The sequence below is a fragment of the Zonotrichia leucophrys genome, chromosome 1, assembly GCF_028769735.1.
Source record: "Zonotrichia leucophrys gambelii isolate GWCS_2022_RI chromosome 1, RI_Zleu_2.0, whole genome shotgun sequence".
Classification (NCBI taxonomy): Eukaryota; Metazoa; Chordata; class Aves; order Passeriformes; family Passerellidae; genus Zonotrichia; species Zonotrichia leucophrys.
The window spans coordinates 31,742,663-31,760,813 of record NC_088169.1 but is presented as its reverse complement, the minus strand read 5'-3'; the positions used below and the strand labels follow the sequence as shown (position 1 = coordinate 31,760,813).

The following is an 18,151-nucleotide window of genomic DNA, read 5'->3' as shown; positions in this document are numbered from 1 at the left end:
CAAGTCTGTACAGCTGACATTTATTTGAGCTGGTGTTCTCTGTATTGTGACACTTGTAGCTTGCTGTCCCAGATCTTATATCATGGGCAATTCATTAATTTAACCTGCATGGCAAAATCATTAAACTCTACCACAGAAGAGTAATTTGTTTCTCACTACTCAAACGAGATCAATTTCCCATTTCTTAAAGAACTTCTGGGTTTCAGCAAAAAATAAAATTTTTGGGTTTGTTAATCTCAAAGTAATATGCAGGATGGAAGTATAACCAAGAGGACTGTTCAGAGAAAGTTTCAATGTTCATTCAAGACAGAATATACAGAAACAAGAAAAGTTTCCATGGAAGTAAAGACTTGGAGAGAAAATCTGTGAGATTACTACTTTCAAAATAAATCTAAACTTACAGTACAGCCCATTCCCTGAGCCTGATTCTACCCAAGCCACACATTCCTGCAAACTCCTTGTATCAGCACTAGAGTATGCGTGGTCATGTTACAAGCCTGATGAAGGAAGAGGTCCCAGGAAGATTAACCTAGAAAAAAAAATCATCAGCTTAAAGTGACATGAAAGCAGAGACTCCAAGTAGGATTTGCACTGAGTTTGTAATGAGGCTTTTCACGTGTGGAACTGAGTAACCTCCACCAACGCACCGTGCTGGAATCCTGACAAGCCCACACGTTTCCACACAGCACGCAGCTGCATCACAGGTGATTTTATATTTCCACAGCTTATTCAACACAATTAGGGCTCAGTGATGACTCCTGCTGAGACACTTGTAAAAATACTGCTGGAACATTGGTTTCCTGAATTTCATGCAACTGGATGCAGGGGAAAAAAAACGGGCACTTTCTAAAGCATTGTGGATTAAAAAAGTGATCAGGGTGAAGCAAGTCTCCTTTATGCTTCTCCTAGATCAATGGGCAGCTGTGTACATCTTAAGCTGACTGCGCTCTCCAAGTGATCCTGTATGTTAGGACAGAACTGTATATCACCTGTTAGAAATCTAGCAAGGGCTCAAACAAACTTTCTGATGGACTTTATTAATAGAGAAATTATTCCACAGCACCTAGATCTTCTTTGAAAGGATACAGTAGTCAACATTAGAATTAAAATAATTTTATTTCAATGTACATGAACAGAAATAAAATATAATTTTTTAAACTTAAAGAGATATATTGCTGGGCTGGCCCAATCACAAGTGTTCTCTACTACAAGGCAGCAAGATTGGCTAGACCCATTTCACTTCTATTTGGACCAACTGGGTTCAAAGTACCACCTCAAAAAGATCCTTCAGCACAAAGCAAACAATTTTTCTGAAAATGAAAAAGAAACCCATCAATGGTTCACCTAGCCAGGAATTTTACATTGTGTCCAAGGAAGATCTCAAAACTTCTGTCCGTCACTGAAGAACAGTACACAGTATGCGGCACTATATCTAAGCTTAACGATCAAGGTTTCTCCCAAATACTTTTCTCTATTCTACTCTCTTGTACAAAGCATCTGCTATAAAATCCACACATTCACAACCACAGAATGATACAAACCCGTGAACAAGGCTCTTTTCAATATGCTTGTTGCTATGTGCTATTGCCTGCTGGATCAGCTCTGACATGCAGCATTCGTAGATGGTAAAAGGGCATTTCTCTTGGCCATTTATTTCAGAATTCACAGAAGTTATGACTGTTTTTACAACTTACAGTGCAATGCAGTTAATTTATTCAATGGCATGATATGGCACCATAAGAAAAGCAATTATTTGTTAAAATGCACAATTTCTTTACTAATAATTTTGTGGTGCTTTACTGATAATGTAAGTAATAATAAATATAAAAAGACAACTGGAAGAGAACTTATAAAGAACAATCTTTTTTAGAAGTGTATGTTACCTCCTTTAATAATGAAAAACAGAATAAAAACCTTGTTAGATTCAATGAAAACAACTGGAAGTAGTTCCTCACACAGCACAGTTAAACTGTGACCTCCTTGCCACATGATGTGGATGCCTGGATACCATGAGGATTTAAAGAGATTTTTCTTCTATTATTTTAAGCAGCAAACGCTCTCAGATACGGTGTTCCCCAAGCCACAGATTACTGAAACTAGACTGTGGGGAAGCATTGCTATCTGGTCACCCTGTTTGCATTCTTCCTTGTGCATCTCCTTTTAGCCACTGAGACCAGATCCTGGGCCAGAAGGACCTTTGCTCTGAGTTCATACAGCAGTTTCTAGGTTACTTCAAAACATTTCATAAACTTATACTTAAGACAAAGGGCTTAAGTTCATGACTTGCCACGTCATTTAGTTAGAAGGACTAAGATTTTCAAATTACAAATGACTTCCAAAAGAGGAAAAAAAATACTTAAGCTTTTTCCTGCTGTGACTCAGTTGTATAAAACTGTATAGAAAAATGAGAATTATGTGCAGATGTAATGAAAAGCAGTAAGCTTTATAAAAATCATTCTTAGAAATGTACCACGCATAAACAAAAGATGATTTACAAATATATTTAGCGGCTCTTCTAGTCATCATCAGAATCTGAATCATATATCTTTCCTCTGATGGTCTTCTTGTCCAGCTTTGTAAAGCTTGTTCCATATTTCTTTTGACTTTGAAAAGGTGGATCCATCAAGTTTCCACTACAGAAAAAGGGTAAGACAAGTTGATTAAAGCCATATTCATCCAGACAGTAAGCATCATGTCTCATGACCTGTTTCTACAGAAAAACACAGTCTAAGAGAACACAATGCCTACTTGTACCCTAAGCAGCACTGTGGTGTTGCTAGCATAGCACATCCTGGTGAAGATGGCCTGGATAACTGGAGTTAAGACAGGAGTGTGAAAGTAAACAGCACCTGTAAGTGGAGCTGTAAAATGAAAAGGCTTTTCCTGCAAATTGATCATGCTAAAGACGACAGTCTGTCAGAGTAAACTCTAAGTAGGGAATTACAGAGAGACTTTTCAAAACAGGTGAGGAAGCACCAGCACAAAAGAAGCTAAAATGTTGCTAACAAGGACTCTGGAGTCAGAACTGGGGTTTGTCAGAAGGCACCTTGTGCTATCCCTGCTATCTCTTCCCTGCAGGAGCTCCCACCTCAGAGCGCCCCCATGATCCTGCAGGGGCTCCCTCAGCAGCGTGTGCATCCATGGGAATGGGCCTGTGTTCCCTGTTGGAAGCAGCAGGTTTCACATGAAACTGGAGCACCTACTTCTCTTCCAGCAGCATTGTGCAAGGAGGGGAATCCCCACTGGCTGCTCAGAAAGGGGTGTGCCCTGCTTTTGCTCACATGACCTGAGAGGGGTTCGCATCCAAGTGAGTGAGTGAGTGAGCGAGCAATTACAACAGTTGCAACCTTCTGTGATTAGCTATAAAGGGATGTTCAGAAATTTGTAGTTCTTTACAAAATGTTAATACTCTTTTGCTGATATTAATCCTAAATATACAGCCCACAGATTGCAACTTAATCACATATGTTAACATACCACTTGAATCCTGATTTTGGGCAAATAATCTGACCCGAACAGTTTTTCCCCTAAATAAAGTATACCCTTTTACCATCTGCTATCCCACAGGTTGAAGGAAAAGAACTATTTCTAAGCTCTGAGGAGGCCTAAGCCCTTTTCAGGAACTCCAGAGAGAGGGAAGTGGGAACTGTTTCAGAACAGTTTGGAAACGTGGCTTGCATTGCAAAGCCAGGGTCTGCCAAAAGGAACGAAGAACAAAATTCCCCCACTCCACAAGGAGCTAAGAACAAACACGCAGTACTAGTTGAGTCAAGTAGAAATAACATTATGCCATAAGCCAATGTATCAACATTTAGCAAATTCAGCAGTGCTTGATACAACTCCAGTAAAGGATTTTTCCCATAAAAGGCTGTTGCATCCAAGCTGTCTTTGCATATTTGCTTTTCACTGGACTGGGAAATACCAGTTGTTTTAAAATTGTAAGTTTCAGTCATTTCACCCAAAGTTCAACAGCTACTAAGTCAAATTGACTAGTAGTTTCTTTGGCTTTAAGATACAATACTTCTTGCCAAAATTTTACCTCATTAGACATTTAAATAAAGTCAGGTAATGATATTTAAAATTTAAGGTGCACTAAATACATTCAAAACAATAGAGCAAAATTAACCTAAAACAAGAGATGACATTTGAATCAAATTGGAAAGGAAAGCAGAATTTCGGTAAATAATTCTCTGGTAAAGTTAGGCTATTGTGGTGACAGATATTTTCTACTGCCTTTTGTTCTGTAGTCTTTAACAAGGTACTTATGATGATTATATTGCACTGTTACTCAGTTTATTTACACTTATTTGAATTATTTTCCATTTTCAGTACAGTTTGTTGAAGAAAAAAGTATATTCATGTATGTAATACTGACTTAGATGCAGTTTAAGGATGACTTGCTGAGTTTTATCTAAAGTGGACGAAAAATGCTCAGACTTCACTGCATTGCAACAGTGACATGAAGCATCTATAGATGCTATAGGGTTACATTAGATGCATGACACTGAAGCCACATCAGAGCATCACTGCTACTCCATACACCTCATGACAAGAACTGGGTTTATTTTTATTACTCTACAAAAAGGACAACTCAACACTCATTACAACATCTCAATTTCTTTGGCAAGGTATTATCTTCTTTCCCTTGATGGAGCACACAGATTAAGTAACTAGATTAAACTCTTAAATGTCTTTTTTAGCATACAACATAATGAAGTTACAACCTTTCAGATTCCCCTGTCTGCAAGTTCATTCTCTTTGTACTTAATCTGAAAACAAAAGAATCACAAAACACTTAATTACCTGTAATTAATTACATCTGCACAGCCTAATCTCCATTCTAAGGTTTCTGTAGTGAAGTCATCAGTGTTACCGAGGTCAGTAAAGCCCACAACGTAGTCCTGTGTTTTCCCATCTTTTATTAGTGCTAGAGTGGGAATTACTTTGATGCGCAGTCTCTCGCACAAGAAAGGAGATTTTTCAGCATTTAATTTCAAGAATTTTGTCTCAATGTGCTTTTTTGCCAATACAGTCAAGTGTTTGTCCATTATTTGGCACCTGTGGAAAAATTAACCCAAAATATATAAAGTGTTAGAATGAATAAGCTGACGAATATGCATTTGAGAGGAAGTTTGAAATAAGCAGTAAAGAATAGTTCTATCGTGTTAATACTTACACATTACCTCTAATAGAGAATTTAGTTTCAAGACAAACTATGTTTCAGAGGTAGCTGGATTTAATGACTAATAGAGGAACAGCTTGGAGCACCTCTACTGTATAATTATACCATCCCTTTCTCTAATTTCTTCCTAATTACCTTCCGTACACCTGGAAGCCTCGCCTTCATTTCTAGAGGCCTGCACTTACTGGTGACATTTCTTTCTGTTCTTCCAGTTCAAGCTTCACTGCCTGTCAACTGGAAACATTCCTCTATAGAAGATACAGGAATGTTCTATTATTCCTCTATCTTCTATAGAGATAGAGGAATGATAGAACATTCAGAGAATGTGTTACAGTGTTCTGGATTTTTGCAGTCACTACCTTCACAGCTGAGATGCAGTAACTCAGTGTAAGTAAAAAAAAGTGATTTGCACGGACTGCTTTGCACATTAGTGCTAAAGGCAAAAATCCTTGGCTTCTGTTGCCATGGAATAGGAGTGAGCATACAACTACTGTTTCTCAGCATGGGGCAGTGATGTGAACTGCCCAAAATACTTGTCAGATCAGAGATTCATGGACTCATCACCTGCAATCTCAGCTTTCTGGATTGCCTTCTCTAAGCAGTTTGGCTTAGCTGCATGAACTCTGTGATGTGACTGTGCTTAAACTTGAGAGGAGACCTGAACAGATCAAAAAAGCAGGACTGGGCAAAGATGAAAGCAACTTGATAAGGTGGCTGGTAAACCCAACACGTGAGCGTCAACCTGTTTGCCAGCATGACACACTTTACAAAGCACTTTCTCAGAAGTTCCTGCTCCTATCTGAGCCTACAGACTTTGCTGATTCAAGAAACAAAACCCAAACCTGTCCTGAGCTGCTTCATCTGCAGTGACAGCCTTTCACCCTCTTGAGTAAAAGCTAGCCAAATACAACTGCTTTAAAGACTTAGGAAATGTAGGACATGGATACCTCACTGCAAAATCCAGCCTTGACCTCTTGCAATTTCTCACATGGAGGCTGTTTCAGTTTATATTCTATAAGCTAGGGAGAACATAACACCTTTGGGGGAAAAAAACTCCCAAAGAACCAAAACCAGGACAACTGGCTCCTCCTTCAATAAACTACTCTACTTTGCTACTGCATTTTAACAGAACACACTGAGAGACCCAGTGAGGAACAGCCAACAACCCAGAACTTCCAAAATTCTTCCAAGGAAGTGGGACATCTTCGTTTGGGTTCCTATTCTGAGTCACCACATATTCTCAGATCTTGGTGTCTCACACTCTAAAAAAAGTGACAGAATCACAAAGGCACAGGCACAAAGGGAAAGCAGCTGCAACTGATTCTCTCAAAGTAAAAGGTTAAATTCTCAAGATGACTAGACAAGATTTAGGGCATTTTTTCCTGTTTGCCAGAACCACCCAGATCTGGACTAACCAAAGCCATCTTTTTGAAAGGCTGCTCTTGTATGTTCTACATTTACAGACCCAACTGCCTCAAACTAAATCAATAATGAAACACAGCAGTCTCTTCAATATTGTCAAAGAGATTAAACATCTATGTTCTAATCAACTATGTAGCAGAATATGAATTGTTATCCAATCATGTTCAGATTAACTGTAGTGGAAAAATACATTTAAAAAATCAAATGTCTTGAAAAGTGACTGAGATTTATAACGAAGCAAAGTGAATACTTCTAAAAATGCTTGTTCATGACTGAGATTTGAAAGAACAAAAACCACATCTGTTTTTGTAGACATCTTTAAACAAAAGTTTTTTCAGCACAGCTTAGTTACTATACCTGAATGTTGTATCTCTATAGAAATGGCAAACCACATTTTTACTTTCTTTGACTTCTTGGAAAAAGTCTCTCTCACTCGGGATTTCTCTGTATTCTCCATGTCCTTTTGAAAGCCACTCCTTGAAAAACATAAAAGCAAATAATTAGTATGGAGGTTGTTAGTCTATCTGTGGTGCAAACTCTACAGCTTTTAGAAAATGGAAGAGGGGGCCTGCAGGGAAAACCCATTGCATACAGTAGTGGAGAAACAAATTATTTCCTCCCCTTCAGTTTTATTTTAAAAATACACAGATAAGGCCACCTTACTTACTTGTAAACACAAATCTTGTACAGAGCTACATAAAATTCTGCAATGCAGCCTCTTAGTAAGACAAGAGTAGTTCAAAGAATACAACAAAAACTCTTGGCATTTGAAAATTTTTATGTACACTCAAAGAACTCGTCTAAACTTAGTCAAGTAATTACATGAATTAAATAAATTTTAAATTTCTTTTTACTCTATGAAAAAAATCTGTGAGAGAAAAAGCCTACTAACTCATCTGCAATAAATGATGTTTTTACCTATCAAATATACACTGAAGGGATCTTAACATGAACCAGTCTCACAGAAAATCATGCAAAAAACACATGTGCACTATCAGTCATAACACTGACAGAGAAACAGAATGTCACAAGCTAAAATTTAGAAGTAACTTCAAAACCTGTCTGATTAAGTGTGCAAACACAGTTTCCAAAGAGCTAATCTTCCACATTTTCAAGAAACACACTTAAAGGAAAAACCCCACAACCTCTGTATTACTAAAATGTAATTGCAGTGTATTTAAACAAGTACAGACTAATCTACATGATTAGAAGTAGTGCAGTATGACAAAAAGTGACAAAAACTTTAACTTTCCAGTGGGGGGAGAAAATTTAGATAAATCACTGTTCTTAATCCTGCAGTTTTGTCTTAGGAAGGTGAAATAAAAAAAAGGTTTCCAAGTGAACCAAAGATACCCTGTAAGCTAAATTAGGATAGAACAAAGACTCTCCTGAATACTGTACACATTAAAAATTCATGGAAGTATGAGCATATGAAGAAGTCACCATGATGCAAATCAAGAACTCAGTTATCCCTCAGCAGTGATTATGCATTAATTCCCCTCTCCACAGATTTATTGTGGAATAGTGTGACAGCACACTCCTTTTACTGAGCAGTATCCTCCTCCACATTTGCACTTGAAAGTGTGTGAGAACAGTGACTTAAGCCCAAACACACGAAGAAGTTTCTGCATGAGATCTATCACATGTTCACATCCAAGGACACCTAAGTGTCATGACTTCTGAAAAAGGAGAATGCTAGAATCAAACATAAACTGAACTTCTGAAGACAAGTGAATAGTGTGCCACTTTCTCAACTTCTGTGTTTACAGAACCAAAGCTGCTGGTGCTGCCTGTCCTGCAGCATCCCAGCCACGCCATGATATTTCACTGCATTCCCATTTCAAAGTCTGGCACCAGCTCTTAAGGACTCCATCACAGCCAGGCATCTCCTTTCAGCCAAGCCACTTCTCCTCCACCACAATCAATTTCTTGTTTAGGTTAGCTCAGATGGAATAAGCTGAGAAACCTACAGCTTCCTTACTTATAATTCAGGTCTCACACCATATGTTACCAAAATTATGGTGTAAGCTATTGCTCAAAAAGAGCTCTCAGGGAGCATAAAGACCTCATTTGACATGAGGTGTCAGGTCCCAAGGGAGTATTTCCTTCCTGCAGGAGGAAATGAGCAGTCACACAAAGCCAACATTTCATTGGTTCAAAAGGAGTCTGACAAATGATTCCAGCCTAGGAACAAGGAAAAATCCCATTTCACCCTTCTACAAAATACCTTAACAAGGGGGCACATATCACATGCTGTAAGTAAAAATCCAGAAGCTTCAGAAGAAGACACTTCAGAAAGAGCCCAAAGCCTTATGGTTAGGTTGCCTACAGGACTTATGCTTCCAGAGAGCAATGTTCAATGAACAGGGACACACTCAAATCTCTGTATGAAACTCCTTATCCTATCCTTACTGTAACAACCATAGAGGTGCTTCTCTCCTCCTGTTAAAAAACACAAAGCATGCACACATGGACAGACACCTACCTTCCTGGATAATTTAAAATTAATAAACACAGAAGGGAGAGAAAGGGAAAAATCCACAAAACCAACCAAACAACCCCAAAACACTTAGTTCACATATACAATTTCCAAAAATTCTGTTACACTCTACACATCAATAGTCTTTACTACAGAAATTACTTGTTTCTGCTGCTGACTCTTTTTTAGGGCCTCAAGCCTCCTCTGTTTAAGGCGTTCCAATTCATCTTCATCCATTTGGTCCAGCTTCTGTAGTTCAGCATCCAGATGTTCTTCCACAACCTTGGCTGACTGAAGTATTTCATTCTCCAGAACTTTTTGAAGGATATCCACAGAGGTATCAGCAGCCATCTTTAGCTGGAAAGTGGTCTCTTCAGAGCTGTGGAAACAGTGATACAAGAAATAAACATACAAAGAATTTACACAAACACTTAATTTAAACTCTGATCTCTCTTTGCTTGCAGTTCACACCACAAAAAACCAAAGTTCTCTGCTATTTGAAGACAGGAGTAGTTAGCAGATAGTTCTTTTCTTTATTGCAACCCATTTTGAAGAATACTTTCATGATGAACACAGACGGCAAAGATATAAATTAAGCCCTATTATTTCAGCCCCAAAGGCAGCTACTGAAAGTGCACAGGAACCTAAAACTGCTTGTTAATATAAAGAAAAATTCATCAGTTCCAAAAGGACACCCATCCTGAGCCAGATGTGCTCACTTTAACAAATATTCTGAAACAAGAAGATTCAGTTGGAGAGCTCCAAGCTGCTGGGAGGAGGTAAAGGATGCTTCAGAACAAGTCTAAGCAATGCTCAGCATGTAAGTTTGTACCAGTAGTTCAAATGCAATTACTTTAAGCCCCTCAGGCACATTAACATATATAAATCTGAATTAACAATCCTCTCCTCAGCTACAAGAAAGACAAGGTGCTTAACAGCAAATGCTCTAGGCCAATACACTGTTTTAATTAGTTCCAGAAAATTGCTAAAATTGCTATTGCAAACAGCAACCTATGGCAGCCAGCAAGAGGATTTAAAAGCCACTACCTAATTGCTGTGTGAAGAAACACAGCCAAATAATTTTCTGTAAAGTTCTCCCTGCCAGAACACATCAAAAGACACAGAACACTAATCGGAGTGCATGAAGACTTGTGACAACACAATCGACTGTACTCCCCAATAAACTTACAGCGCAGAAAATTATCAGTGCAGTGACTGACAGTCCTGAAACAGTGACAGTGCACAGTCACCCTACTGAGACTCTCAACCAGCTGACCACGGACCTGAGGTGCCGAATTTGCGTTCCAGAGTACTCTCGGCTGTATTTCAAAGCAGGCGATCTGCCAGCGTCACTGGCTCTGGGAACACCGTGCCCACACAGGCCAGAGAAACGCTTTAAGCACGGACGGGAGAAGCACGCAGATTAGGGCAGCAGTGCCCGGCCCGCTGCCACGCGTGTCACCGCCACGCTCGCTCTGCCTCCCTCTTCCCAAAGCTGCTGCCCACCAAGTCTGCTTGCCTCCCACCCTTTCCTATGTTTCCAGAGGCAATGTGAACCTTGCCGGCGGCGATCAGAGGCCAGCAGGTCTCCAGGCACGGGGAGCCCCTGCCCAGCTGGGCCGAAGGGAGGCTGCTCCTCCAAGCAATCAGCAGGAAAAGCAGCACTGACCCCTGCCAGTCCCCACTGCAAGCCGAGCTGCCCAGCGCTATCCTGGCTCCCAAGCCGCGGAACTCGCGTGCCAAGAGGCTTTTCTCACGCAGCCGGTAGCCTCGGCGCCGCGGTTCCGCCGCTCGGCCGGGAAGCGGCGCCGGGGTCCCGGACGAGCGGGGCGGCACACGGGGGGGGGGGACACTGCGCAGGCGCCGCGCGCCGTCCTCCGCGGGCTCGCTACACACAGCGCCGCAGACAATGCACGCACCCGGCTCAGGACGGACTCTCCAGGGGCGGGGCGCCGCCCGCCCTGCCCCGGGCTCGGTGCTGGCGGTGTCGCCGCCCGCGGCCGCAACCCCGACCCGCTCCCGGCACCCGCCGCTCACCCTCCGCTTCCTCGCGCGCGCCGGCCGCGCCCCTCCGCCGCTATCGCGAGAGTCAGCGCGGGGCGCACCGCGCGCGCGTGGAACTCCCCCCGACGCGCTGATTGGCCGCCAAAGCGGGCACGCGCCCCTGCGGGAGGCCGCGCGCGCACCCGCGGAACTGTCCCCGACGCGCTGACTGCCCGCGGGCCCGCGCCCCGCGCCGGGTACGTACGTACGTGCGTGCGTATGTGTGTGTATAGGCCGCACCTGCGGGTGGGAGCCGCGGACTGGGGGGGGATCCCACCCTCCGCAGCTCCGCCCCGAGGTGTTCCCGCCTCCGCCAGCAGCACCCACCTGCTGGGGCGCTGCGGTTCCTCTCCCGCCGTGCTTGCGAGGGGCAGAGCTTAGCCGCGAGAGGCGGGGCAGCGCACGACCCCTTCCCCAAGGCAGTTTCCCTTCGCGCAGGCGGCTCTGGCGCCTTCAGCGGAGATGGTGGCGGTGCCCGCCGCTGCTCTGGGGGGATTCCTGTTCGGGGGTGTGCGTGAGGCCCCGGCGGGCGTGTGGCGGTCCCCGGAGCGATGGCGTGAGGTAAGTCACGCTGCGGGGCCTGCGCAGCCCCGGCGGGCTCACCGAGAACCGGGCTGTGCCGGCAGCCGCGGTTCGCCGTCTCTTTGCTTCTTCTGCAAGTGCGCTGGAAGATCCGCTCATATAAATAATGGGATATTAAAGCGTGTTTTTCTTTTTTTTTTTTTTAAGAAAAGCAACAACAACAACCCCAAAACCACCAACCCCCCCCAAAAAACCCAAAACGCAACCCGCGTGTTCTGCTTTCTTTTTTCTTGGAAATCTGGCTCCCCGGTACTGAAGTGCGAAGACGGGGAAGGTGCGGTGGGAAGATAAACTAGGCCTTATCTGCAGTGGGCTGGGAGCGTGGGTGGGAGAGACTGATAAGGAGCTACAGCTGTATAAAGGCAAAGGGAGGTAAGAAGTCAGGGTGCTAGGGAGCGAAGCAATATGGAGGTGGTGATCTTGAGGCTGAAAGGTGTAGAGAACAGTGAGCCTTGCTCTGTCGACCAAAGTAGTTACCGTGGCAGGGTGATGACAACAACAGAACACGTGTAGCTCTCAAAGCGTATTAAATAAATACATGAAATGATGTCTGTGCTGCCTGTCTGAGCGTTGTTATTTCTGCTCCATCCTGCTTTGCTCCGGAGGAAAGTGGCCACAAGAAGGTGAGGTCGCTCCTGAAGCCCCTCCGCCCCAATACGCGGTGCTTGCTGCCTCGCTTCCTCGCTGTGTCTGCGAACATCGGCCATCTCCTCCTGTGAGAGAGGGCAGCACCTGCCCCCTGGGCTCCGTGGAGGGGAGTGGGAGGGAAAGCATTGTACACTGAGGAAATCTGGCAGCGGGGAGGGAATTACCGTACTTTAAATGCCTGGAGGGAGCTCCATTAGGCGTCTGCCATAAACTCTGCTGTCTCCTAGGCCCCCCTGCTAGGTGGAAGGCCAGTCACCTCAGGGGAGACGGCACACTGGTTACACTTCGCCTACCAGGTAGGCGGGGAGGTGCTGGGGGTGACGGATCGGCAGAGCCCCGTGGAGGGCTGGGGGACGTGTCCCGGGCATGCCCCTCACCAAAATGACTCCCTGGTCACTGTACTGCTGACCTGCTCCATGAAAACCTCCCCTTAGCCTCTTCATTCCCCCACTTTGGCTGAACTATCCCATTTGCCTCCAGGTAAAACTTTTCAAACGTGTTCATTTTGACTATCAGCCAGGTTTCATGGCCAAACGGGCCACAATCCTGCCCGGACGTCCTGGGGCCCCTGGAAAGGCAGGAGGGCTAGAGGGAAACTACAGACTGGGGGCATTATTTAGACATTTCCCGAGGCTGCCTGAGGACCAGGAGGGAAGCTACAAGATTCGGGGCATCACTCAGACGTTTTCCGGGGGCTGCCCAACGTCCAAAGTGAGGCGAACAAGGCCGGTTTCTCGCGGCCGCTCGGTGTCCGGAGCGCCCGAGAGCAGCCGGGCCGGGCCCGTTCCCCCTCCGGCCGGCAGGGGGCGCTGGCGCGCGGAGACTAGGGGGCGGGGCTGGGGGCGGGGCGGGCGCGTGCGCGGCGCGCGGCGGTGCCATATGCGCGGGGCGGCGCGCGGGGCGGCGCGCGGTCAGCGCTGAGGGGTCGCGCGCCGGTGCCGCCGCCATGGGCAAGAAGCAGAAGAACCGGAGCGAGGAGAGGTGAGGGATCCGGGGAACCCCCTCCCGTTCCCCCGCCTCGCCGCAGGGACCCCCGCGCCGGGCCGCCCGCGGCGCCGTGACACGGCCCACACGGCGCTGAGTCAGGCGCCGGGCCCGGCCGGGGCTCGCGGCCTCATCGCAGGCGGGGCGCGCCAGGCCCGGCTCGGCCTGGCCGTGCGGGTGTTTGTCCGTGAAGGGGCAGGCAGCTCGATTTCCAGCTGGAAAATAGCTGCTTAGTGCAACTGAAGTGATTCAAATGTGGGTTTCTTAATTATTTTTTATCTCTCACTGGGCGTTAGTGCCATAGATCGTGCTGTGACACTCATATCTACCTGTTTCGTGCGCTTGCCTAATAAATGAAAATGTTGGATATTTTAGTGGTTGGATGATAAGAGAGTCCCCTCTGTCGCTATATTCGTATCGTCCTGGACAATGCCCCATCTGTGAACTTTTTTGTGTCGAAGAGTTTCCTATGAAGGCAGCTGTATTAACCATATGGAATGCTGACCGAATGACATTGTCTATATATACACTAGCAGGAAAAAATGTATTTTTACTTGTCACTATAGAGTGATAATACAAAGAAACAATAAGTTCAAAGAGTGGTTTTAGTTTTTAATAGTGACAGGTAGTGAAATGAAAACTGATATTTTTAAACGTGTATGAACTAGAAACTACAAAGTTCTTTCTTTGAGACATTAAGTGTTTCTCCTCTGGAAGTTCTCCCCATGACAGCTGTGTCACAAAATACTATTTCATCTTTAAGAACTTATTGCTTAAGCATGTATTGATGCTTACTTAAGGCTGTTACTCTGTATCACAAACTGTTTCAGTTTCACCGGTCCTTTCTGGGTAATGAGTGTTTTCTCAGTGAGGTATTTTCCTTTCTGTCTGTTTTTCCTGATGCCTTTTGCCATACCATATGTGTTGCTTTTTAGTATCGTTATCACCTTGTTTCACGGGCTGTATTTGACAGGAATAGCTCTGGTGAGGAGGTGAGTTGAGTGTGACTTGAGGAAGAAGAGGGAAGGGTTGGACATTTGTGCTCTAAAGGAAAGAAGACCTAGTGCCCATCTTTGTACGCAGTTTGGTAGATGCCAAATGCATGGAAAAGCCTTTGGGTACTGAAACTCTGCTTCTTGGGGCTGTTTCAGGGGTAGTGGCTGGTGTGCAGGGAGCACTGAGAGTCTTGGTTCCTGCTGGATAGTTCATTCTCTCTTCATTCTCTGTGTGAATTACTGAGCACAGGCCTCTCTGGTGTGGGCATGTGGACACAAAATGTCTAAAAAGGGAAGCATACCTTAAAGAAAAGGTCAAGAATTTCTTGTTAGAATAGTTGAAATCTTGAGAGCCTAATTATTATTACATCAGATCTTAGTGCTGCAAAAAAGAAAGAATACTGGTGCAGTTACAGTAGTTGTGCTCCCTGTTGCCAAGTCCTAAGGTCGGTGGTTTCATCCTGGTGCTGGTGTGAGCTGATACAGAGAGCTGTCAGCATCAGGTGTCCTTCACCGGCTGTGTGTGATTGCTCATGGTTGTGCTTGCATCTTCCTGGCTCTGGGATCCACTTGGGATTGTTTTATGTGCTTTGCTCTTCACTGGTTATTCCATGAAGCTCTCTGGTTAGCTACCACCATTGGTTAGCTCCACAGTCCATCCAAATAAGAGAAAGGCACTGTGTACTAAATACTATTTCTTTCTTGTTTGTTATCCCTAAAGCCAATTTTGTTCAGGTCTGTGTTTCTTTTAGCCAGCGTCTCTCAATTGTGGGGCGTCCTGTGCCGGGTCTGTAGAAGCCATGTCTATCACATGTGCCTGTGCCTGCTGTGTCCTGTGCCTTCCCTTCCCAAGGCCACTGCTCCCATTCCAGGCCTGCATTTCTCTACACTGCATTATTGTTGTGGCCTTGTGATTCCCTCATTCTGTGCAGGGACTGTTTGTCACTGATGCTATATGAAACTGCTTGCAGCATGCCCAGGTAAACAGCATAGCACCAATGGGGCATGGGCACCTGGTTAATGGGAGAAACTGCTGTCACAGCTAAATGAAGGAACAGTTGCAGCAGGTCAGGAGTTCAGCCAAAGTAAGCCTTGACAGGCTTTAGTCCCAAGTCTTGCCAGTGAGGTACCCTGCTCAGTAATTGCTCCCAGCAGTGACAGGGCTATGGCAGGGAGAGGGGGGGTGTGGGACAGTACAAACAGGCATGTGTTTGGGAAAACAGGACAGGATGGATACACTGGCTGTGGTTTGTAGCAGGGCCTTTGAGGGATGGAAGTGAGGATGGACCTGGAAGGCCAGTCATGTTTTGGAGCAGGTGTTACCTGCAGAGGTGACTTTCATTTCCTGGGGGTCTTGGTTCTAGGTGACATCCTTGTGAAGTCACATTCCCCTGGGAGAGAAGATGCACTGCATGTTTGCATCTGTGGCTTGAATTTGGAGTTCCAAAATCCCCCATCAGTCTCCCCTCCATTTCTGTAAAGTGAGAGAGGAATGGCCCTGTGTAATCAGAGGCTTCCAGTTGGATTTGCTTGCTGTGTTTTCAGCTCTGTGCCATATAGTCCTGTACTTTATTCCCTCCTTTGGCAGTTATGTTGCAGGTACAGTCCCTTATATCCTTGTTGGCTGCAGCTCCCAAAGCGTGTGGCAGCTCATGGGCACAACTCGTAGTGCAGAGGAAGCATGTGGGAAGGTGCAGGTGGTTATGTTTATGCTGTGAATATTTGTTTGAGAATCCATGTGGTGACAGGAAGGAGATTTTCTGCTTGACACACTGAGACAGATTATGTAAGGTACAATTAATCTTTACTCTGCTTTTCTCCCCTCAGCCCCATTTGACTTCTATAGTGGAGTTTCCTCGTGCCCTGTTTCTGCTGAGTATGGTGGTGGTCACAGCAATAGGTATTGATGTGTGTGGGGAAATGAGGCTGAGGATGAATTTTGTCCCTATGTACTTACACCTGTTTGTGTAATCAGACCCTGAGTGAGATGATAGCTGTGATGAGCAGGAAAAGAATGAAAGGCAGGACTGTAGCCTGTTATGAAAACACTGCAAATCTATACAACAAATCTGTACTATGCCAGCACCTCTGTTATGCCCTTCTGCAGCTCTGTTAGTGCCTCCTGTGCTGTGCATCTGCCACTGAGAACATACATATCTAGAATGGTCAAATACATGGTGACTGTGGTGTGTTAGGTGCTTTCTAAAGGCGGAGAGTGTCTTGGGTAAAAATAGCTCCTAAGCCTGAATAGGGAAGTTGCTTTAATTGTTTCCTCTTCAAAATTTTTGTGTTTGTGGTGATCACTCATTTTCAAATGAAGTTTCATGGGAAATATTTCAATAAAAATATGAGAGATCTGAGTTTTCAGGCTTTTCTAATTGAAGAGCAGGTTCTCTGATGTATAGTCTAGCTCCTTTTGGGAGGGCTGTTATGCTTTGGTTCTTTGATATGGTGTAACAGCAGAAGGTATGTCAAGGTTCCATTCTACTGTCTTTGAAATTTAGTTAGGATTTTTTTTTTAATGTTTGTGAAGAAAGGCTGTTATAAACTACAGAACTCTGCTTTGAATCTGAGCCTCAAATTGCTGCTGCAGACTTCCTAGTGAGCGTGCTGTGTACTCTATGTTACAGATTATTGCTTGCCTAGAATATGGATCTTTCCCTTTGAAGGTGTTAGCTTGTCATGTGTTTGTCCTCTTCTCCCAGCTTTAAGTCACCTTCTTTTTCTCTTAATAGTTTTTCTTAGCTTCAGTAGGTAGTGTTTAGCTGTGTTTATTCTTCTGCCCTTTAATAATGTGACCTGTTGCCTAGGCATTCCACTCTGATCATTCATGCCTGTTGCTTTGGAAATTACAGGTGCTGGCTGTGATTCTGCAGCCCAGAGTGAACAGAGCTGCTAAAATAACTCTTACTGATGCTGTGTATTTTATCTGGTACTGTCTACTTGTCAGTCTGTTTGGTTCCTTTTCTATTAGTGTGTTAAATAAAATCTTCTCAATGTTGTGTGGGGAGGTTCTGTGAAGGCTAGAACAGAGTTTGGAAACATTCTGTACACCAGTGTCACTGCAAGTTATCTACTTCTCAAAAATATTTCCACAAGCAAAGGTTTCTGCAGCTCCATCAAGGACAATAGCTGATAAACCCTTGAAATCCCTGTTTTTCCAATTTCATCTGGAAGATTTTGTACTAAAAGATGGAGTAAAATAATGCAAAATAAATTCACCATTACAGAAATTTGTTGTCCTGTTCTATGCAAATGTGTATTTCTGTTTCCCCCAAACTTAGGGCTTTTCATACAAGAAAACGATATATACTTGTTGGATTTTATTTTAAAGCAAAGCATCATTGTAAAAAGTCTATAAGGATCATGAAATATTTGCAGTAAGGGCAACATAAACCAAAAACCACTGCACTACATTAGGGAGACTTTAAGAAGCAGCTTTTCTTGTGGAAATCTTTATTCTTTTCATTATCTTCATGGTGGCATCTAAATCTCATGTGTAACTACTGTTCATGAAAAGTATGACAATAGTACAGTGCAAGCCTTTGGGAATTGCAGAACCTGTTGTTTCAGTTCTCTGGAGACTTCTGAAAGCCTGAAATGTGTTTCTTTAAATACATGCTGCAAGATGAGGTATTGGTTTTAATTACAGTTCATGTAGGTGAGCATCATTTGCTCTTCAGGATTATGGGCAATGTAAAGTGTAGTTCTGAAATTGTTTTAAATGATGTATTTTGATTTTATACAGTGAGATATGTAGAATATAGAAGTTGTGAAGCACTGAATTTGGTGGTAGTTTCTGTTGTCTTTGCACCT

The 18,151-nt window shown here is 44.1% G+C and overlaps 2 protein-coding genes across 2 annotated transcripts in view; one reads left to right on the top strand and one right to left on the bottom strand.

Annotated features, from left to right (window-relative positions):
- Positions 1 to 1,097: 1,097 nt before the first annotated feature.
- Positions 1,098 to 11,250, bottom strand: TXNDC9 (thioredoxin domain containing 9). The gene is made up of 5 exons (XM_064710812.1): positions 11,121 to 11,250; positions 9,246 to 9,462; positions 6,962 to 7,080; positions 4,804 to 5,058; positions 1,098 to 2,633 (listed from the first exon to the last, which is right to left on the bottom strand). The coding sequence occupies exons 2-5, from the start codon at positions 9,432 to 9,434 to the stop codon at positions 2,516 to 2,518; spliced, it is 681 nt and encodes a 226-aa protein (XP_064566882.1). The 5' UTR covers positions 9,435 to 9,462; positions 11,121 to 11,250; the 3' UTR covers positions 1,098 to 2,515.
- Positions 11,251 to 13,222: 1,972 nt separating this feature from the next.
- Positions 13,223 to 18,151, top strand: part of EIF5B (eukaryotic translation initiation factor 5B) — a 34,864-nt gene continuing 29,935 nt past the window's right edge. Inside the window, exon 1 of the mRNA XM_064710799.1 lies at positions 13,223 to 13,337. Coding sequence (XP_064566869.1) covers positions 13,303 to 13,337 — 35 coding nt within the window. The 5' untranslated portion in view covers positions 13,223 to 13,302. The remainder of the gene's footprint in view (positions 13,338 to 18,151) is intronic.

What these genes read in the sequence shown, in the direction of transcription:
- TXNDC9 (XM_064710812.1), bottom strand. Translation starts at nt 9,434, where the DNA reads ATGGCTGCTGATACCTCTGTGGATATCCTTCAAAAAGTTCTGGAGAAT. An exon ending in AGAGTCAGCAGCAGAAACAA is followed by an intron (nt 7,081 to 9,245) that starts GTAATTTCTGTA and finishes ATGTTTTTCAAG; the next exon opens with GAGTGGCTTTCAAAAGGACA. An exon ending in GCAGATGTAATTAATTACAG is followed by an intron (nt 2,634 to 4,803) that starts GTAATTAAGTGT and finishes CTTTTTCTGTAG; the next exon opens with TGGAAACTTGATGGATCCAC.